Below are 23,384 nucleotides of genomic sequence, written 5' to 3' on the forward strand. Positions count from 1 at the left end.
TCAATGGGGAAAGTTAAAAATTTCTGCTGGACTGGGATTCAAACCGAGGTGTCCTGCTTATTAGGCAGATGCTCTGATCACTAAGCTATCCAGACATAGTGGTCATCTCAACTTAATAGTCAGAGCATATGGCTAGTAAGCAGGAGACCCAATCAATGCCCACTTGCAACCAATGCCTATAATTCCTTTGTGTCTTAATTCATAATGATCAAAATGGCATCCATTCTTGCGAATGTGTCCAAATGCACACGCACGCCCGCACGGGCGCACACACACACACACACACACACACACACACACACACACACACACACACACACACACACACACACGTCTTAACATTCCCCGATTTATGAGACTAATTTTTAGTTTGACGTAACTCAAATTTTGTTTAACAGTGGCCATGGTTGCTACTGCTGTATCCAGCTACTGGTGCATGAGTGTGAGAGTGCGCCTGTAGTGTCGCCACACGTGTGTACGTAAATCAACCAACAACTGTACCAGCATGGGCCGGCCGCTAGAAGCTGCCTGTGGGAAGCGTGCACCCAGCACGGTCTCAGCCACACCATCTACCAGCAACTTGCCCTGCATATACACAGAGGTGTACTGACTAATTCTCACTATGTTCTTTTAGTTTGTACTGCTCACATCAGTTGTTCTGTGTATTGCTTATACTGCACCCTCTGTATGATTCTTTCGTCTTGTTACGTAAGGATCTGCGATAGGCTTATTTCCGTTATTGTTCAGAAGTTTATGAATAAAGCCATATTTGTGTTACTTGGATTGGTTTTGTGTATTACTTGGTTACTGCATGATTGGTGACAAGGATGGGATACAATCATGTAATAACCAAGTAATACACAAAACTGATCCAAGTAACACAAATATAGCCTTATTCACAAACTGCTGAACAAGATTGGAAATAAGCCTCTTGTGACTCCACAAATAACGAGACAAAAGAATCATACAGAAGGTCAATATAAGTGATACATAGAACAACTGATGTGAGCACTACAAACTAAAAGAACATAGTGAGAACTAATCAGCACTGCTCTGCGCATATGTAGGCGCAAGTCGGCAGTAGATGGCATGGTGGAGCCCATGTCTTGTGCATGCTTCCTACAGGTGGCCTCTAGTGGCTGGGCCGCACTGATACATTTGATAATTGATTTAAGTAAACACGCATAGCGATACTACACTCGGTGCACTCACACTCACATGCACTAATAGCAGAATACACCTGCTACAATCAACAAGACACATATAACACAACAACAACAGCAGCAGCAGTGGCTGCTGTTAACAGCACTGGATGTTAAACTACCTGGCAGATTAAAACTGTGCGCCAGACTGGGACACAGGAGCTTTGCCTTCCACAGACAAGTGCTGTACCAATTGAATAACCCGAGCACAACTCAAGACCCATACTCAAAGCTTTACTTTCACCAGTACCTCATTTCCTATCATCCAAACTTCACAGAAGTTCTCTTGCAAAGCTTGTGGGACTAGTGCTCCTGGAAGAAAGGATACTGATGAGATTTGGCTCAGTTGCAGGGGATGGGGGTTTCCAGTTTCCAGAATTAATTTTCACTCTACTGCAGACTATATGCTAATGTGAAACTTCCTGACAGATTAAAACAGTGTGCCGGACTGGGACTCGAGTCTGGGACCATTGTCTTTTGTGGACAAGTGCTCTACCAGTCAAACTACCAACAGGTGTGGCAGATTAAAATTATGCACTGGACTGGGACTCTAATCCAGGACCTTTGCCTTTCACAGCAAGTGCTCTATCAACAGAGTTACCAATGGCTGTGGCTAAGCCATGTATCCACAATATACTCTCTTCCAAGAGTGCCAGTATCGTAAGTTATGCAGGACAACTTCTATGATGTTTGGGAGGTAGGAGCTAAGGTAATGGCAGAAGAAAGGTCCAGCACACAGTTTTAATCTGCCAGGAATGGAATGTTAACATCCAATGTTGTTAGCTGCTGTTGTTGTTATGTGGATCTTGTTGGCATAGCAATCATGGTAACAATTAAACAAAATCTGAGTTGTGTCAAAGTAAAAACTAGTCTCATAAATCAGGGAACATTAAGACCAATACAGATATTATACACTGCTGTCCTGGATGAGGTCCTGATTATGAGAGTCGTGTGTATAGTTTTACCACGTAAATAATATGGGTTGTATACTGTTAAAGCTAAGTACAAAATACAAGAGAGATTCAGGATGAATTCCAATGGTGATATGCAGCTTATTCCACTTGAATGGCACCAAGGAGGACACCGAGCTTAACATCCTCATTAAATAGATCAAGTATCATCAACTAGGACTCGTTTCCTAGTCCATGAGACACTGTGGAGAGGTTTGTAATTTTGCCCAGGTTATTGATGCATGGATGCTGATTAAGGATTGTAATGTCACAACAGCTCCTCTCCCTCCTGGCGAAACATTGGTGATAAACATTTCTTCTACAGTCAGAATTCAAAATTACCCCCTTTATGTCAAGTGCAGCAACACTAGTTATCAACAACACTGGCTACAGAGACAAGTACAATAAGATTTCAGAAACTGAACATTTTTTAAAAATAAAGACTTGTTACCTTTTGAAATTTATATTTATTATTATTACTATTGGTAATTAATACCCACATTTAGTTCAATCAACAAAGAAAATAATCAACACTTACACAGTAACAGTCTTCTTAAGGTGCTCATTCTCTGCCAATACAGCATTATAGTTTTCTTCGTGTTCTTTAAGGAGTGCTTGCAGTGAATAATTCTCTTCTTCAAGACCACGTTTTATTTGGGACAAAGATGCTAGTTTATCTACCATGTCATTATACTCCCTGAAAAATAAATAACTCCATGCGAAAAGATGGAAACAAATCGAGCAATTCACATTTATGTAACATATTCATAGCAAAACAGATCATACTAATTACAGAAATTTTCTCCAAAAGGACTACATGTAAACAAATGGCTCCAAAGAAATAGATATATCAAAATTGTGAGATCTTGGTTTTTCCTGGTGTATACACATTCAAATAACTTAGAAGAATACAGCTGTGTGATGTCATCAACAACTGCAATTATTCTGACAGAAGCACAATGGCATTTTCAAGGCGTAACTGCAGCAAGTAAGCACTGTGAAGGGAATTTAAAACCTCACTTTTCAGAGAAACTCTCAAAAGATAACACTCATACACACTATAAAAACTGCCGCCATCACAAACTCACAATAGCTGATGTTAAAAGTTATTGATAGTGGAATTACAGTAAAACCAGATCAAATCCAAATGTGTATAATTCGAAAACCTGCCCAAACCATACAAGTACTTCAGTCCAGCCACGTTCCGTACACTTTGATTCATTAATTACTTGCATAAAGCAGAACGTATCTAATGCGGAAATGGAATGTAAATTTTAAGGCTCAATCAATAATTCATTGTATAATGTGAAAAGGAGCTTATATAGTCTCCACATGTGCATCTATACTCTGCTAACCACTTGCAGAGGGTACATGCTATTGTACCAGTTATTAGGATTTATTCCTGTCCCATTCAAATACGGAGTGCAGGAAGAATGAATGCCTCTATGTGCACAGTAATCATTCTAATCTTAACCCCATGATCCCTATGTAGGGGGCTGTAGTATCTCCATAGAGTAATCATTTAAAGTCAGCTCTTGAAACTTTGTTAACAAACTTCCTCATAATTGTTCACGTCTGTCTTCAAGAGTCTGTCAGTTCACTTCCTCCACTATCTCTGTGACACTCTCACACAGATTAAACAAACCTGTGACCATTTGTGCTGTATACATTCTCCTGTATACATTCAATGTCCCCTGTTAGTCCTATCTGGTATGGGTCCCACACATTGAGCAATATTCTAGGATGTGTTGCACGAGAGATTTGTAAGAATCTCTTTTGTAGACTGATTACATTTTCCCAGTATTCTACCAATAAATGGAAGTCTACCACCTGCTTTGTCCACAGACGAACCTATGTGATCATTCCATTTCATATCCCTACAAAGTCTTACTCCCTGGTATTTGTATGAGTTGGCTGATTCCAACAGTGACTCACTGATATTTTAGTTAGAGGCTACTATGTTTTTTTCATTTTGTGAAGATCACAGTTTTACATTTCTGAACATTTGAAGCAAGTTACCAATCTCTGCGTCATGTTGAAATCTTATCCAGATCTAACTGAATATTTATGCATCTAAAAAGAAAGATGATGAGACTTACCAAACAAAAGTGCTGGCAGGTCGATAGACACAGAAACAAACACACACATACACACAAAATTCAAGCTTTCGCAACAAACGGTTGCTTCGTCAGGAAAGAGGGAAGGAGAGGGAAAGACAAAAGGATGTGGGTTTTAAGGGAGAGGGTAAGGAGTCATTCCAATCCCGGGAGCGGAAAGACTTACCTTAGGGGGAAAAAAGGACAGGTATACACTCGCACACACACACATATCCATCCGCATATACACAGACACAAGCAGACATTTGTAAAGGCAAAGAGTTTGGGCAGAGATGTCAGTCGAGGCGGAAGTACACAGGCAAAGATGATGTTGAAAGACAGGTGAGGTATGAGCGGCGGCAAATTGAAATTAGAAATTAGCGGAGATTGAGGCCTGGCGGATAGCGAGAAGAGAGGATATGCTGAAGGGCAAGTTCCCATCTCCGGAGTTCTGACAGGTTGGTGTTAGTGGGAAGTATCCAGATAACCCGGACGGTGTAACACTGTGCCAAGATGTGCTGGCCGTGCACCAAGGCATGTTTAGCCACAGGGTGATCCTCATTATCAACAAACACTGTCTGCCTGTGTCCATTCATGCGAATGGACAGTTTGTTGCTGGTCATTCCCACATAGAACGCTTCACAGTGTAGGCAGGTCAGTTGGTAAATCACGTGGGTGCTTTCACACGTGGCTCTGCCTTTGATCGTGTACACCTTCCGGGTTACAGGACTGGAACAGGTGGTGGTGGGAGGGTGCATGGGACAGGTTTTACACCGGGGGGCGGTTACAGGGGTAGGAGCCAGAGGGTAGGGAAGGTGGTTTGGGGATTTCATAGGGATGAACTAAGAGGTTACGAAGGTTAGGTGGACGGCGGAAAGACACTCTAGGTGGAGTGGGGAGGATTTCATGAAGGATGGATCTCATTTCAGGGCAGGATTTGAGGAAGTCGTATCCCTGCAGGAGAGCCACATTCAGAATCTGATCCAGTCCCGGAAAGTATCCTGTCACAAGTGGGGCACTTTTGGGGTTCTTCTGTGGAAGGTTCCGGGTTTGAGGAGATGAGGAAGTGGCTCTGGTTATTTGCTTCTGTATCAGGTCGGGAGGGTAGTTGCGGGATGCGAAAGCTGTTTTCAGGTTGTTGGTGTAATAGTTCAAGGATTCCAGACTGGAGCAGATTCGTTTGCCACGAAGACCTAGGCTGTAGGGAAGGGACCGTTTGATGTGGAATGGGTGGCAGCTGTCATAATGGAGGTACTGTTGCTTGTTGGTGGGTTTGATGTGGATGGACGTGTGAAGCTGGCCATTGGACAGATGGAGGTCAACGTCAAGGAAAGTGGCATGGGATTTAGAGTAGGACCGGGTGAATCTGATGTAACCAAAGCAGTTGAGGTTGGAGAGGAAATTCTGGAGTTCTTCTTCACTGTGAGTCAAGATCATGAAGATGTCATCAATAAATCTGTACCAAACTTTGGGTTTGCAGGCCTGGGTAACCAAGAAGGCTTCCTCTAAGTGACCCATGAATAGGTTGGCGTACGAGGGGACCATCCTGGTATCCATGGCTGTTCCCTTTAATTGTTGTTTCCGGAGGTAACAGACTGGGTAAGGATTCCAGGCGTTCGAGAAAGTGGTTGGTGTCTTTGAGGAAGGATGAGAGACTGCATGTAATGGGTTGAAGGTGTTGATCTACGTAGGCAGAGATACTTTCTGTGGGGGCTTGGTAACCAGCTACAATGGGGCGGCCGAGATGATTGGGTTTGTGAATTTTAGGAAGAAGGTAGAAGGTCGGCGTGCGGGGTGTCAGTGGGGTCAGGAGGTTGATGGAATCAGGTGAAAGGTTTTGTAGGGGGCCTAAGGTTCTGAGGATTCCTTGAAGCTCCGCCTGGACATCAGGAATGGGATTACCTTGGCAAACTTTGTATGTGGTGTTGTCTGAAAGCTGACCCAGTCCCTCAGCCACATACTCCCGATGATCAAGTACCACTGTCGTGGAACCCTTGTCCGCCGGAAGAATGACAATGGAACGGTCAGCCTTCAGATCACGGATAGCTTGGGCTTCAGCAGTGGTGATGTTGGGAGTAGGATTAAGGTTTTTTATGAAGGATTGAGAGGCAAGGCTGGAAGTCAGAAATTCCTGGAAGGTTTGGAGGGAGTGATTCTGAGGAAGAGGAGGTGGGTCCCGCTGTGACGGAGGACGGAACTGTTCCAGGAAGGGTTCAATTTGGATAGTGTCTTGGGGAGTTGGATCATTAGTAGTAGGATTAGGATCATTTTTCTTCGTGGCAAAGTGATATTTCCAGCAGAGAGTATGTATGTAGGACAGTAAATCTTTGATGAGGGCTGTTTGGTTGAATCTGGGAGTGGGGCTGAAGGTGAGGCCTTTGGATAGGACAGAGGTTTCGGATTGGGGGAGAGGTTTGGAGGAAAGGTTAACTACTGAATTAGGGTGTTGCGGTTCCAGATTGTGTTGATTGTAATTTTGAGGTTTTGGAGGGAGTGGAGCTGGAAGTGGGAGATTGAGTAGATGGGAGAGACTGGGTTTATGTGCAATGAGAGGAGCTTGAGGTTTGCTGGAAAGGTTGTGAAGGGTGAGTGAGTTGCCTTTCCAGAGGTGGGAAACCAGGAGATTGGTTAGTTTTTTAAGGTGGAGGGTGGCATGCTGTTCTAATTTGCGGTTGGCCTGTAGGAGGATGCTCTGAACAGCCGGTGTGGATGTGGGAGAGGAAAGACTGAGGACTTTTATTAAGGATAGGAGTTGACGGGTGTGTTCATTGGCTGAGTTGATGTGTAGGTGAAGGATTAGGTGGGTGAGGGCAATGGATTGTTCAGTTTGGAACTGGTATAGGGACTGATGAAAAGAAGGGTTGCAGCCAGAGATGGGAACTTTAAGTGTGAGGCCTTTGGGAGTAATGCCAAATGTCAGACAAGCCTGGGAAAATAAAATATGGGAGTTTAATCTGGCTAGGGCGAAGGCATGTTTGCGGAGGGAATGTAAATAAAACTTAATGAGGTCGTTGTGGGGGTGTTCTGAGGGTGACATGGTATTAGAAGGTGGAAAGTGTAACATGAGGCTGAAATGAAAATGAAAATGAAAATAAAAATAAAAATATATAGGGAGAGATAAAGGTGAACTAGAAAGCAACTAGAGATCTGGTGTGAAAAAAAGGCAAAAAAGTGTTGGTTAGAGCTGGGCTATGTTGATCCTGTGGTGAACTTGTGTAGGTAGACAACAATGTGCATAAAGGTTAGGTGGTTGTGTTGCTGCCAAAACACGTTAAAGGGTGGAGAAATTAGGGAAAATTTTGAAAAAACTACGTGTAAATGTATTAAAAGGAGTGGTTTTGTGGTTACAGATTATGAAAATGAGGCTAACAATTGTCTAACGAAGAAATAATGACGTTAAAACCTGTGGGAAGCGGCTAGCAAAACTATCCAATCTCCTGGTTTTCCACCTCCGGAAAGGCAACTCAGTCACCCTTCACTCACCCAGTCTCTCCCATCTACTCAATCTCCCACTTCCAGCTAGGCTCCCTCCAAAACCTCAAAATTACAATCAACACAATCTGGAACCACAACACCCTAATTCAGTAGTTAACCTTTCCTCCAAACCTCTCTCCCAATCCGAAACCTCTGTCCTATCCAAAGGCCTCACCTTCAGCCCCACTCCCAGATTCAACCAAACAGCCCTCATCAAAGATTTACTGTCCTACACTCGTACTCTCTGCTGGAAATATCACTTTGCCACGAAGAAAAATGATCCTAATCCTACTCCTAATGATCCAACTCCCCAAGACACTATCCAAATTGAACCCTTCCTGGAACAGTTCCATCCTCCGTCACAGCGGAACCCACCTCCTCTTCCTCAAAATCACCCCCTCCAAACCTTCCAAGAATTTCTGACTTCCAGCCTTGCCTCTCAATCCTTCATAAAAAACCTTAATCCTACTCCCAACATCACCACTGCTGAAGCCCAAGCTATCCGTGATCTGAAGGCTGACCGTTCCATCATCATTCTTCCGGCGGACAAGGGTTCCACGACAGTGGTACTTGATCGTCGGGAGTATGTGGCTGAGGGACTGGGTCAGCTTTCAGACAACACCAAATACAAAGTTTGCCACGGTAATCCCATTCCTGATGTCCAGGCGGAGCTTCAAAGAATCCTCAGAACCTTAGGCCCCCTACAAAACCTTTCACCTGATTCCATCAACCTCCTGACCCCACCGACACCCCACACCCCTACCTTCTACCTTCTTCCTAAAATTCACAAACCCAATCATCCCAGCCGCCCCATTGTAGCTGGATACCAAGCACCCACAGAAAGTATCTCTGCCTACGTAGATCAACACCTTCAACCCATTACATGCAGTCTCCCATCCTTCATCAAAGACACCAACCACTTTCTCGAACGCCTGGAATCCTTACCCAGTCTGTTACCTCCAGAAACCATCCTTGTAACCATTGACGCCACTTCCTTATACACAAATATTCCGCATGTCCAGGGCCTCGCTGCGATGGAGCACTTCCTTTCACGCCGATCACCTGCCACCCTACCTAAACCCTCTTTCCTAATTACCTTAGCCAGCTTCATCCTGACGCACAACTTCTTCACTTTTGAAGGCCAGACATACCAACAATTAAAGGGAACAGCCATGGGTACCAGGATGGCCCCCTCGTACGCCAACCTATTCATGGGTCGCTTAGAGGAAGCCTTCTTGGTTACCCAGGCCTGCCAACCCAAAGTTTGGTACAGATTTATTGATGACATCTTCATGATCTAGACTCACAGTGAAGAAGAACTCCAGAATTTCCTCTCCAACCTCAACTGCTTTGGTTCCATCAGATTCACCTGGTCCTACTCTAAATCCATGCCACTTTCCTTGACGTTGACCTCCATCTGTCCAATGGCCAGCTTCACAAGTCCGTCCACATCAAACCCACCAACAAGCAACAGTACCTCCATTATGACAGCTGCCACCCATTCCACATCAAACGGTCCCTTTCCTACAGCCTAGGTCTTCGGGGCAAACGAATCTGCTCCAGTCCGGAATCCCTGAACCATTACACCAACAACCTGAAAACAGCTTTCGCATCCCGCAACTACCCTCCCGACCTGGTACAGAAGCAAATAACCAGAGCCACTTCCTCATCCCTTCAAACCCAGAACCTCCCACAGAAGAACCCCAAAAGTGCCCCACTTGTGACAGGATACTTTCTGGGACTGGATCAGACTCTGAATGTGGCTCTCCAGCAGGGATACGACTTCCTCAAATCCTGCCCTGAAATGAGATTCTTCCTTCATTAAATCCTCCCCACTTCACCAAGAGTGTCTTTCCGCCGTCCACCTAACCTTCGTAACCTCTTAGTTCATCCCTATGAAATCCCCAAACCCCTTTCCCTACCCTCTGGCTCCTACCCTTGTAACCGCCCCTGGTGTAAAACCTGTCCCATGCACCCTCCCACCACCACCTACTCCAGTCCTGTAACACGGAAGGTGCACACGATCAAAGACAGAGCCACGTGTGAAAGCACCCACGTGATTTACCAACTGACCTGCCTACACTGTGAAGCTTTCTATGTGGGAATGACCAGCAACAAACTGTCCATTTGCATTAATGGACACAGGTAGACAGTGTTTGTTGGTAATGAGGATCACCCTGTGGCTAAACATGCCTTGGTGCACGGCCAGCACATCTTGGCACAGTGTTACACCGTCCGGGTTATCTGGATACTTCCCACTAACACCAACCTGTCAGAACTCCGGAGATGGGAACTTGTCCTTCAGTATATCCTCTCTTCTTGTTATCCGCCACGCCTCAACCTCCGCTAATTTCAAGTTGCCGCCACTCATACCTCACCTGTCTTCCAACAACATCTTTGCCTCTTTACTTCCGCCTCGACTGACATCTCTGCCCAAACTCTTTGCCTTTACAAATGTCTGTGTGTGTGTGTGTGTGTGTGTGTGTGTGTGTGTGTGTGTGTGTGTGTGTGCGCGAGAGAGAGTGTATACCTGTCCTTTTTTCCCCCTAAGGTAAGTCTTTCCGCTCCCGGGATTGGAATGACTCCTTACCCTCTCCCTTAAAACCCACATCCTTTCGTCTTTCCCTCTCCTTCCCTCTTTCCTGATAAAGCAACTGTTTGTTGCGAAAGCTTGAATTTTGTGTGTATGTTCGTGTTTGTTTGTGTGTCTATCGACCTGCCAGTGCTTTTGTTTGGTAAGTCTCATCATCTTTGTTTTTAGATATATTTTTCCACGTGGAATGTTTCCCTCTATTATATTGTTAAATAATTTAGTTAGATGTGAATGTGTTGAAGTGAACTTCGTTAGCCAGAAATTTGCTATTTTATCTTTTCCAGGGGCTTTCCAATTGTGAGTAGAATTAATTGCTCGGGTGACTTCATGTTGCAAAATTATCACTTCAGGCATTTGTGGTATCATCTTGTATGCGTCTCTTTCTGCTTGTATCCACCGTGCAGGCCTGTTATGCTGTACCGGGTTTGACCATATGTTGCTCCAGAAGTGGTCCATGTCTGTTATGTTTGGTGGGTTGTCTATTTTAATGTGTGTGTTATATATTGTCTGATAAAATTTCTTTTGGTTTGTGTTGAATGTTTGGTTTTGTTTCCTTCGATTTTCACTTTTTTTGTATCTTCTAAGTCGTTTGGCCAATGCTTGTAATTTCTGCTTCTTTTCATCTAATTGCTCTATCGCTCTTTGTTGCAAGATTTTACCTAACCTTTTTCGTTTTTTGTCTGATATCTCATTTCTTATAAACTGTGTTAGCTGTCTACATCTACATCTACATTTATACTTCGCAAGCCACCCAGCGGTGTGTGGCGGAGGGCACTTTAGGTGCCACTGTCATTACCTCCCTTTTCTGTTCCAGTCGCGTATGTTTCGCAGGAAAAACGACTGTCTGAAAGCCTCCGTGCGCACTCGAATCTCTCTAATTTTACATTTGTGATCTCCTCAGGAGGTATAAGTAGGGGGAAGCAATATATTGGATACCCCATCCAGAAACGTACCCTCTCGAAACCTGGCGAGCAAGCTACACTGCGATGCAGAGCGCCTCTCTTGCAGAGTCTGCCACTTGAGTTTGCTAAACATCTCCGTAACGCTATCACGGTTACCAAATAACCCTGTGACGAAACGCGCCACTCTTCTTTGGATCTTCTCTATCTTCTCCGTCAACCCGATCTGGTACGGATCCCACACTGATGAGCAATACTCAAGTATAGGATGAACGAGTGTTTTGTAAGCCACCTCCTTTGTTGATGGACTACATTTTCTAAGGACTCTCACAATGAATCTCAACCTGGTACCCGCCTTGCCAACAATTAATTTTATATGATCATTCCACTTCAAATCATTCTGCACGCATACTCCCAGATATTTTACAGAAGTAACTGCTACCAGTGTTTGTTCCGCTATCATATAATCATACAATAAAGGATCCTTCTTTCTATGTATTCGCAATACATTATATTTGTCTATGTTCAGGGTCAGTTGCCACTTCCTGCACCAAGTGCCTATCCGCTGCAGATCTTCTTGCATTTCGCTACAATTTTCTAATGCTGCAACTTCTCTGTATACTACAGCATCATCCGCGAAAAGCCGCATGGAACTTCCAACACTATCTACTAGGTCATTTATATATATTGTGAAAAGCAACGGTCCCATAACACTCCCCTGTGGCACGCCAGAGGTTACTTTAACGTCTCTCCATTGATAACAACATGCTGTGTTCTGTTTGCTAAAAACTCTTCAATCCAGCCACACAGCTGGTCTGATATTCTGTAGGCTCTTACTTTGTTTATCAGGCGACAGTCTGGAACTGTATCGAACGCCTTCCGGAAGTCAAGGAAAATAGCCTCTACCTGGGAGCCTGTATCTAATATTTTCTGGGTCTCATGAACAAATAAAGCGAGTTGGGTCTCACACAATCGCTGTTTCTGGAATCCATGTTGATTCCTATAGAGTAGATTCTGGGTTTCCAAAACTGACATGATACTCGAGCAAAAAACATGTTCTAAAATTCTACAACAGATCGACGTCAGAGATATAGGTCTATAGTTTTGCGCATCTGCTCGACGACCCTTCTTGAAGACTGGGATTACCTGTGCTCTTTTCCAATCATTTGGAACCTTCTGTTCCTCTAGAGACTTGCGGTACACGGCTGGTAGAAGGGGGGCAAGTTCTTTCGCGTACTCTGTGTAGAATCGAATTGGTAGCCCGTCAGGTCCAGTGGACCTTCCTCTGTTGATTGATTCCAGTTGCTTTTCTATTCCTTGGACACTTATTTCGATGTCAGCCATTTTTTCTTTTGTGCGAGGATTTAGAGAAGGAACTGCAGTGCAGTCTTCCTCTGTGAAACAGCTTTGGAAAAAGGTGTTTAGTATTTCAGCTTTACACGGGTCATCCTCTGTTTCAACGCCATCATCATCCCGGAGTGTCTGGATATGCTGTTTCGAGCCACTTACTGATTTAACGTAAGACCAGAACTTCCTAGGATTTTCTGTCAAGTCGGTACATAGAATTTTACTTTCGAATTCACTGAACGCTTCACGCATAGCCCTCCTTACGCTAACTTTGACATCGTTTAGCTTCTGTTTGCTGAGAGGTTTTGGCTGCGTTTAAACTTGGAGTGAAGCTCTCTTTGCTTTCGCAGTAGTTTCCTAACTTTGTTGTTGAACCACGGTGGGCTTTTCTGTCCCTCACAGTTTTACTCGGCATGTACCTGTCTAAAACGCATTTTATGATTGCCTTGAACTTTTTCCATAAACACTCAACATTGTCAGTATCGGAACAGAAATTTTCGTTTTGATCTGTTAGGTAGTCTGAAATCTGCCTTCTATTACTCTTGCTAAACATATAAACCTTGCTCCCTTTTTTTATATTCCTATTAACTCCCATATTCAGGGATGCTGCAACAGCCTTATGATCGCTGATTCCCTGTTCTGCAGTTACAGAGTCGAAAAGTTCGGGTCTGTTTGTTATCGGTAGGTCCAAGATGTTATCTCCATGAGTCGGTTCTTTGTTTAATTGCCTGAGGTAATTTTCAGATAGTGCACTCAGTATAATGTCACTCGATGCTCTGTCCCTACCACCCGTCCTAAACATCTGAGTGTCCCAGTCAGTCTGATGTCTTTTCTCAGTTTTTCTATTCTGGTCTGTAGCCTGTGTTGCCATGCTGGTTTTGTGGGTTTCTTCTGTGTGTTGGTTGGTTCTGATCTCTGCCCAGTGTGTAAATTTAGTGTAGTGAGTGCTCCTATATAAACCAGTAGTTGTAACTCTTCCATAGTTGTATTCTCATTTATTTTGTTGTGTATGATTGTGTTGATAGTTGTTATTGTTGTTTCGACTAGTGGGTTATTTGGTGGTCTATGCAAGAATGGTCTAATGTCTGTATTTGTGTCTTTGTATTCTATATATATGTTAGCTGAAACTTTTCTTCTATATCTAACATGTGTGTCACTTCATGTTCTATTTGTGCTTGTTCTGGTGGCCGTCTTAAGATTTCGTTTTCCTCTGACTGTTTAATTGATGCGTGGTGTTCTTTGTTTGTTTGTTCTGGGATGTTTGAGTCAATTACTGTATTTTCTTCTTCTTCTGATTGCACATTATTTTGTTCCAGTATTTGATGTACTTGTTGTTTGATGATTTCTAATTCTGACTGGGGTATCCTGTTATTTTTGATTATTACACGGATCTGATCAGCTAGTCGTTGTTCTGTTAAAAATTTTAATTCTGGGTATCTGGTAATGAATGTTGTGTATACTTGTGATCTGTATCCAGTTGTGTTGGTTCCTAAGTTTGTTGCTTGGTAATAACAGAACATGAGGTGTCGGTTAACTTCATCTGACCATCTCATCCTCTGCCTTTGTTTTCCTTCTAGAGTGGTTGCAGGAAGCATATCCTGCAAAACACCTCTATTTGGATTTGAATCATTTTCCGTGTGTCTAGCAGTGTTGTTACCATTGCGGGCGGGCAAAGGGTTCAAGCGTCGTCCCCGACCATGACAGCGCTTGTCCGAGGCTTCATTAGTTCTGTCCTGAACCAACTAATCACACTAAAAGTGGGGTTAGCACTATTAGTGGTTTGTTCTTTTCATCGCCTTTTACGAGTGGCAGAACATACCGGAGGCCTATTCTTTTCCCGGGCCTCCACGGGGTTTATTATTATTATTATTATAAGCAACTGCAGTACCTCGAGTGAATTTGAAAGTCATCAAAAATACCAAACCAAAGTTGTTGCATGACTTAGTAACTTACCAGTCTAAACAGTCAACTGACTCTGATCCCCTGTCACTGGAAAAAGCAAGCATGTCAGGCAATGCTGAAAACTGGCAGAAAGGAATACAGGAAGAGTTTCAGCCTCACAAAGACAACCACATATGGGAGTTTAAAACTAAGATAGATTTGAAAGGCCATACTGTATTTTGTTAAGCATAGCTAGCAGTAAAAGATTGAGCTCAGAAGAAAGGGCTGGACTATGATGAAACATATGTACCAATTGTAATATATAACTCATTAAGATATTTATCTGCTATGACTGCTAAACATGATCTTTACATTGATCACTTAGATGTCACAGCTTTCTTACAAGGTGACTTAAATGAAGAGATTTGTATGAAAGTTCCAGGAGTATATCCAGTTACAAATACAGTGAAAGATGCTGGTATTAAAAGACTAAAAAGGTAGGGTATGGACTGAAACAAGGTCGTTGCTGATGGAACTTGAAGTCAGACAATACACTGTTGAATCTAAATTTCGAAAGATTGACAGCTGACTATTGTATCTACTACAAAAATGATATTGGTGAAACGACTATCTAAATGATTAGGTATCCAAATCACTAGGAACAGCAAAGAAGGTTATTTGTAGAGAGACCACATACTCTATGTGGAGCAAATACTCAACAGATTCAGTATGAAAGAACATAAACTGATATCTACACCACTGGACAATAACCAAGTGCTCATTCATGATATGAGTCCAAAAACAGAGAAAGAGTAAGAAGCTATTTGTAATATATCCTATTTCAAAGCAACAGGGAGTTCAATTTATGCTCAGTCAGAAACAAGACTGGGCCTACTTTATTTAATAATAATTGTCAACCATTTTTTGTAATAACCTGGGCATATTGCACAGGCAGGCAGTTAAAAGGATTTTTAAATATCTAAAAGATATCAAAAATATGAAGCTATTGTTTTCAAAAGCAGGGGACTGCCACATTACTGTGATTCAGACTGTGCTAGAGATTCAGAAAGTGAACATCTGGGTATCTGTTTAAATATCAAGGAGCAATGATATCTTGGCCGATAAGACACAGCCAACAGTATCTGTATCCACAACTGAGGCAGAATATGGTATATGGCTCAAACCTCAGAATATTAGGAGGTTAGACAGTGGAGTAACTTCAAACCCCAAGAATGATCCTATCACATTACTATGTGTCAACAAAGTTGCAATCGACTTGCCTAAGACTAGTGGTTACAAGAGCCAAACCTAACAAGTAGGCACAAGAGACCACTTTATAAGAGAAAAAATAGTCATCCCAAGTCATTGTGGAGTACATACCTTCCGACCAAATGCTGGCAAACATGATGACAAAACTTCTGGCAAAGCCTCAACATCATCTGCTGTTATAAGATGTCTCATTTGTTAGATAATCTTTTGTGTTGCTGTGGCTAAATATGAACACACTGTTTTACTCTGACAAACTGTATTTAACAAAAGTTTTTATCTTGTTAAGGTCTGTCAAACAGATCTAATCATTCCAGTCAGATACCACCAGCAAATTATTCCAACATTTCATCAGTGCCATTGTGTCTCATTACCTTCATTTCTATTTCCTCTGACCAAATCACATTCTTACCCAGACCCTTACTTCCGTGATGTCTTTGGCTCTCTTGTCTTCACATATCTCTCTATTACACTCAGACACCTCCCTCCACACTGGTGGTTTTATCCAGCTGCTAAAGGAAGATGAATAAGGGATTTGTTCTTCAGATGATGGAACTGTTGCAATAAGCAGCAAATCAAATGTAGTTTTAGAAAGGGCAGCTACTGATACTTACATGGATATTGATAAACAGTTTGCAAACAATTAGCTGTCATTAAGAAGTGAAAAAGACTCACTACGTGCCTTTCAGAGGCTGCAAGAGATTTCCACCCAGAATATGTGCATAATATGAGGAAATAATGACAGAAGAGGTTGCCAGTGTTAAATTCTAGGAATTAAAAGTTGATGACAAATTCAGCTGGAGTGGCATCTAATAAAATTGCTGAAATGTCAAAACAATTTTTTGTTGCAAATGCACTCCTGCAACGTAACAATAAAAAAGCTGGCATACTTTGCTTATTTCCATTCTGTAATGTCATACAATACATTATTTTGTGTACCAGTTACTCATAATGCCAAGCTGAAGTTTCGGGGGACTGAAAGAATGTAATACAAATTATTTGTTGTGCACTTTCAAGAATGACTTGAAGTAGCCTATTCAAAGAACTAATTACTGCTTCTCAGTATATTTGTTCCTTGTTGAAATTTTCCATAACTAATCTCTCTCTTTCAAACCAACAGCCCATTTCATGTAATCAACAAGAATAAGAACAGTCTTCAGTGAGACTTGAATTGCTTACTTTGGTCCAGAAAGGTGCCCATTATCAAGGAATACACTCTTTCAAGAGCTTACAAGCAGCTAAAACAAGTTAGGTGGTAATAAATTGCAGTTTGAGAGGAGGATAAAGGATTTATTGATGGCCAACTCCAACTCTCCCACCTACGAATACCCATAATTATATGAATTGGTTTTGCTACGTCACAGAACTACACAGGATTTTAGCACAGCTTCAGTACAGTAATGCTGCCTCTGTGTCTTGCAGACTGATTTTGTTTTAGATGATGCTTAGCTACAGTAGTCTTGGTATTAAATTATGTGCATAACTATTTACACTTTTAAATGTTTGTGGTAAGTTTTATAATTGGCGTGTAGACAACAAATATGATTTTTTTCCCACATCCCCCCCCTAGGAATTTTTGAGGGAAATATATATGTATATTACATATTTCTGCTTTTCTAACATTTTTATGTCCTTGATGATCTCACTATGGTTTCTGGAACACTGTATGTAATTTAACTCTAAAACCAAAAATACCTTTACCACTGCCATACATTAAACCCCAAATCGGATATACCATATGAATGTTGGACCACCATTTTGATGATCGTTATATGACTAACTGAAAACAGAGCAACATTGCTTACCTTTTGGTGATCCTTTCAGGACTGTCAGAACTATGAGTTGACATATTAAGTGGCCCAGATTCTGCAAAAAATCATCAGGAATAGACAACACATTTCAATTCTGCATAGTATGTTATGGACAGATCATATTACTGTAATAAAGTGTTATCCATAGAATACACATGTATAAAGGGTAAATGTAAATCCAGGTCAAATCATGAAAAATTTTAAATTCTATAATCCTTCTAACATTATTTTTGCTACTTCAAACAACTATAGTGTGCTTGAAACCTTTGGTAAAAATATAAAGCAAATCCAGAGACATCAAATGCAGCCTGACAGGACTAATTACAAATTGTAAGGCAAGCTCAGTAACCCATCACAAAAACATAAATTAAGTCCTTTTGTTGGGTAACAGTTACGGATCAAGAATGCAAGACATAGTGCAAAATGTCTTCAAATGAATATCAAGAACTAGTACACTTTTACAATCATACTTAACAATGTCACTGGTGATTCATGGCGATGTGAGAAAGATATTAATACAGACCATATAACAAACAAATACTGTATGTTTAAAATGCAAGACAGACCGTAAACACAATTATTCCAATAAAGGTAAAAGCTACAAGGATGCTCATCACACAAATATGAAGCTACGGTCCACGATTATCACAAGACAAAGGTGAAACATCCTGAGGAATATGTATACACAAAGCTCAACAAATTCCTCCAATTAGTTAGGTGGTGGTGTTATATGAAAAGTGAGTAATCACTGTTCCTTTCATGGTATCATAGTTTGTATCATGTCTAATGCATCAGATAAAAAGCCATGCAAAACAAAGTGACCTCCTAACAGCTAACTCAACAGCACCAATATTCAAGTGAACAAAGTGGAACATAAAATACAACATTCCTCAACATTTAGGTATTTGCACACTTACATTCTGATGTATGGAAATTATATATAAAAGCCTTTAAACATCATCACTATCTTCCCTTTAGGTCACAGGTACAACACCTAACTGCAAAACATCAATTTCTTACTATGCTAAAACTTTATTCCACTCTTTCTTAGTACCCTTCAAATATTACATTTATGTTTGTTTTTATAATGTGCTCACTTTATTTTCTTCTGTTGCCACAAATTTTATTCCTCATGCTATAAATGCTCTGCTTTTGTTTAATACCACAATTTCTGCACCAGTCTGGTCTACAGCCTTGGACTAATCTAAGTAATTTCACTGTCAAAACTAGAATGGGACTGTAGCCAGTCCTAGTTTGCATTTATGTTTTGTCTGTTACATACTTATTTCACATGTTTCACATCCTGGAGGATCTCCTCACTACGGATCAATTGGAATGAAAGTAAATTTAATCTAAATACAATTGTAATCCTGAACTATACTGCAGCTTTTTTATAAGTAATTTTAATATGAATAAAATAAATTCCTGCCTAAAAATTAGAACGGATAAATTAATCATATTATTTTATCATTTACAGCAGTATTTGTTCTTTGCAGGTCCCTTCTTGTTATATCAATGGTTTTGTTTTCTTCCTGAATATCTTTAAATCATATTGACAATACTACGAAAAGGATATATTGCTACTCACCATACAGAAGAGACGCTAAGTTGCTCACAGGCACACCAAAAGGACTTCTGTACATGTGAGCTTTCAGCCAAAATGCCTTCTTCTAAAGTAGAAAACACACAATGCTCATCCCCATCACCTAGATTGCTGTTCTCAGCAGCTCGCAGTCTGGCATCAGAGGTCAACGACAGTGGTCATGTGTGCACTTGCGTGAATGTGAGTGTCTTGTACTTTACAAGAAGTCCTTTTGGCCAAATCTCATATGTTAAGCCATCTTTTTCGTGTGCCTGTCTGTGACTTAACATTTCCTTTATAAGGTGAATAGCAAACTATTCTTTTCATAATATTGCCATTTTTCCAGCGTGGATTTTCTTTTGTTTAAACCATATTGAAATTTATTCCTGAAATTCAACTTAACTGAAATAGATACTACCTAAAGTGACATCTGAAACTTTGTGCCAGACCAGGACTCAAATCTAGATTTCTCACTTATCAGGTACAATTGTCTTACCACTTAGGCTATCCAAGCACGCTCCCTGGATTGACCCAAACTTCCACGTGTCACGCACATATCGTCTCATAAGTTACTGATTCATTTACCCAGACTCGCAGATCTCGATTCCTGTTCAGGTTTTAGAATCAAGACAATAAGAAGTCACAGACGATTACTATCATTTTCATCACAAGCCCGCTTCGCTTTATATATATTTACATATCTGGGGAGCAAGCTCAGATAGCCTAAGCAGTAAAGCGACTACTCACGATAAGCGAGAAATCTGGGTTCATGTCTCAGTCTGGCAAATTTTCATATGCCACCTTATGTTATACTTCTTTACCTATTACAGTTCAGTTAAATTTCAGGAATACATTTCAATATTTGAGTGTAATTCGTCATCAATAATAATTTATATGATATTGTTTACAAGTTATGCCCAGAGCAAATGTTTACTGGACATTTTTTCTTGTTTTGGTCCATACTACTACTTCTCAAAATGTGGAAAGCAAAGAGCTTGCAGTAGAAGAGATTTGCTTCACAGTAGCAAAGATGAAAAATTGCTCGTAGCTCTTAAGGTATGCATTTTTGACCCCATGTTTACTGAGACTTTTTTTGCTTCTAGTATTGTGACTTTTAACTGTATGTGTCTACGCCATTAATTATGATACATCCCATATATATAACACAACTTCAAACAATGTACTGGAACATGAAGAGGTGCTACTTTTTTTACACTTACCACAAAGCGGAAGCTCTTCTATGAGAAGGGAACTTGGGCTGCTTTCATCCAATGTTTCTAGGTTTCTGGAGAAAAAATAAATAAATACATAAAACTAAAAACTATCAACAACAACTACACAGCTGCAATAAAAGTGACAGATAATTTCACAAAATACTTGGCATAAACAGTCTTTAGCACTTATGTTTGTTTGTTGCCATTATTGTTATGAATAACTCCAGGTTATGTGAAAATTCTTCCAGTGTAACAGATTCTTTTATGCTGATGTTTAATTTTCACAAATCAACTCTCTTTACTTTCTTTTTAGTAAAAAATAAATTTTGCTCCCAAATTTAAATTTGTGTTAGATATTAACAAATTCATCATTTTCAGAAATTTTTTACTTATTATTGTCAGTCTACATTTCATACCTTCATTACCTTGGCCATTATCATTTATTTTGCTGCCCAAACACCAAAACTTATTTGCACCTTTTAGTATCTCATTTCCTAATCCAATTCCTCGGCATAACTTGATTTAACTTCGATACATTCCATTACATTTTTGTTGATGTTCATCTTATAATCTTTTTTCATGAAACCACCCATTCCATTCAACTGCTCTTCCAGGTCATTTGTTCTGTCCTTTGCTGTCTCAGAGAATTACCATGTCATCCTTAAACCTCAAAGTTTTAATTTATTTCTCCTGATCGTTAATTTTTTCTCCAAACTTTTCTTTTGTTTCCTTTGCAGCTTGCGTATTTTACAGATTGAATAACATCAGGGATAAGCTGCAACCCTGCCTCACTCCCATCTCAACCACTGCTTCCCTTACATGTCCTTGAACTCTTACAACTACAGTCTGGTTTCTGGGCAAGTTGCAAATAAACTTTCATGCTCTGTATTTTATTTCTGATCCCTTCAGAATTTTGAAAAGCATAGCCCAGTCAACATTTTCACAAGTTCTCTCTAAATCTACAACTTCTATGGATGGTCGTTTGCCTTTTTTTCAACCTAACTTAGTTAATACACCAGACAACTTGCACCAAACATTAATCTTCTCATTTGCATTAATCCTCCTGCGATTCCTTGTGTACAATGAAAACGGCTTGTCTGTAGTAACAACACAAGTTCCATAACTGCGGTTAGGTATAACACCAACTGCAAAAGTGCGATAAGAAATAATGTCCCTCTCATTATAGGCTTCCAATCCAGCAAGTGGAGAGTCAGTACCTCTCAAAACAGCAATTGTTAACCATGCATTGCCACTGACTACTTCTGTTGTAGTACAAGAAAATTGAATCTTGCAGCCAACAAAAGTAATAGGTCCTTGTAGCAACTCCTGTTGACCAGTCTCAATGGTGTTACCAGTATTGCTGCATGTACTCCTACATTTCTCAGGAATCCAAACTAACCAATGCTGAGATAAGCTATCAGTTTTTCCTTTTTTCCATAAATTTGTGTCAATATTTTGCAACCATGAATTATTAAATTGATGGTTCAGTAGTATTCACACCTGTCACCACCTGCCTTCTTTGGAAATATTGTTGTTACATTCTTTCTGAAGTCTGAAGATATTTGCCCTGTCTCATATAACTGGTACATCTGGTGGAGTTGTTTTGTAATTGCTGGCTCTCCCACGGAACTCAATATTTCTGAGAGAATGTCATCTTCTGTATTCGAGAGCCTTGGTTTCCACTTAGGTCAAAGTATTCTTGCAGTACCATATTTCCAATCTCATACTTATCTACTTCCTTTTCCCTTTCTATAATATCGTCCTTAAGTTTTTTCTCCCATATGCAGACCCTCTATATATTCCTTCCACCTTTGGTTAGTACTGACTTGTCATCTTAACACTAGATGTTGATATATCTGCTTCTTATCTCTCCAAGGTCCCTTAATTTTCCTGTCATTGGCATCTATCTTTCCCCTAGTCACGCATGTTTCTGCAGTGTCAGATTTGTCCTCTAGCCATTCCCTGTTAATCCATTTTGCATTGCCTATCAATCTCATCTTCAAGATGACTGTATTGTCTTTCTTTTCCTACATTCTCACACTTTCTTCTTCTGTCACTTACATTCAGTATCACCTGTGTTACCCAATGATTTCTATTAAGCCTCTTCTTTTACCTGTGATCCTTTGCTACCTACACTATTTCATTCTTCAAAGTTACCAACTCGTCTTCTACTGTATTCATTTCCACTGTGTCAATCCAACATTGCCTAATACTGACTCAAACTCCCAAGAACCACTGGTTCTTTCAGTTTATCCAGGTCCCATCTTCTTTAATACCTATTTGTTTGCAGTTTCTGCATTTTAATCTGCAGTTCATAACCAATTAATTATGGTAGGCATCCACATCTGTGACCTGGAAATGTCTTACTGTTTGAAATCTTGTTTCTAAATCTCGTTTTAGCATTATATCCCCAGGTCCCTTTCATGTATACAACAACCTTCCACAAATCTTAAAACAAGTGTTAGTGGTGATTAAATTATGCTCTGGGCAAAATTCTACCAGGTGGCTCCCCATTCATTACTTTCTTCCATTCCATGTTTATCTTGTATTTTGACTCCTCTTCCTTTCTCTATCACACAATTCCAGACATCTGTCACAGTTAAATTTTCATCTTCTTTTAAGTATCTGAATAATTTCCTTTATTTCATCACACATTCATCTAGTTGCATTACATTAGGGGATGCTGCAGGAATTAGATTAGGAAATCAGACACTAAAGGTAGTAGGTGAGCTTTGCTATTGGATAGCACAATAAATAATGATGACTGAAGCAGACAGGATATAAAATGCAGACTGGCAATGGCATGACAAGCATTTCTGAAGAAGAGAAATTTGTTAACAGTAATGTAAATTTAAATTTAGGAAGTCTTTTTTGAAGGTATTTGTTTGGAGTGTAGCCTTGTGCAGAAGTGAAATGTGGACACAGGCAGAACAGACAAGAAAGGAATACAAGCTTATGTTATGGAAGAATTCTGAAGATTAGATGGGTGCCTCAGGTAACTAATGAGAAAGCTCTGAATAGAACTGGGGAGAAAAAGAGATTTGTAGCACAACTTTATTAAAAGAAGGG

General features: G+C 40.7%; 1 protein-coding gene across 1 annotated transcript in view; it reads right to left on the bottom strand.

Moving 5' to 3' along the window:
• The window catches only part of LOC126162581 (uncharacterized), a 249,666-nt gene that overhangs the window by 185,218 nt on the left and 41,064 nt on the right, over positions 1-23,384 (bottom strand). The window contains exons 4-6 of the mRNA XM_049919176.1: positions 20,322-20,386; positions 17,514-17,574; positions 2,691-2,849 (exon numbers count right to left, since the gene is read on the bottom strand). Of these exons, the coding sequence (XP_049775133.1) occupies positions 2,691-2,849; positions 17,514-17,574; positions 20,322-20,386 (285 nt within the window). The remainder of the gene's footprint in view (positions 1-2,690; positions 2,850-17,513; positions 17,575-20,321; positions 20,387-23,384) is intronic.

The sequence above is a fragment of the Schistocerca cancellata genome, chromosome 2 (assembly GCF_023864275.1).
Source record: "Schistocerca cancellata isolate TAMUIC-IGC-003103 chromosome 2, iqSchCanc2.1, whole genome shotgun sequence".
Taxonomy (NCBI): Eukaryota; Metazoa; Arthropoda; class Insecta; order Orthoptera; family Acrididae; genus Schistocerca; species Schistocerca cancellata.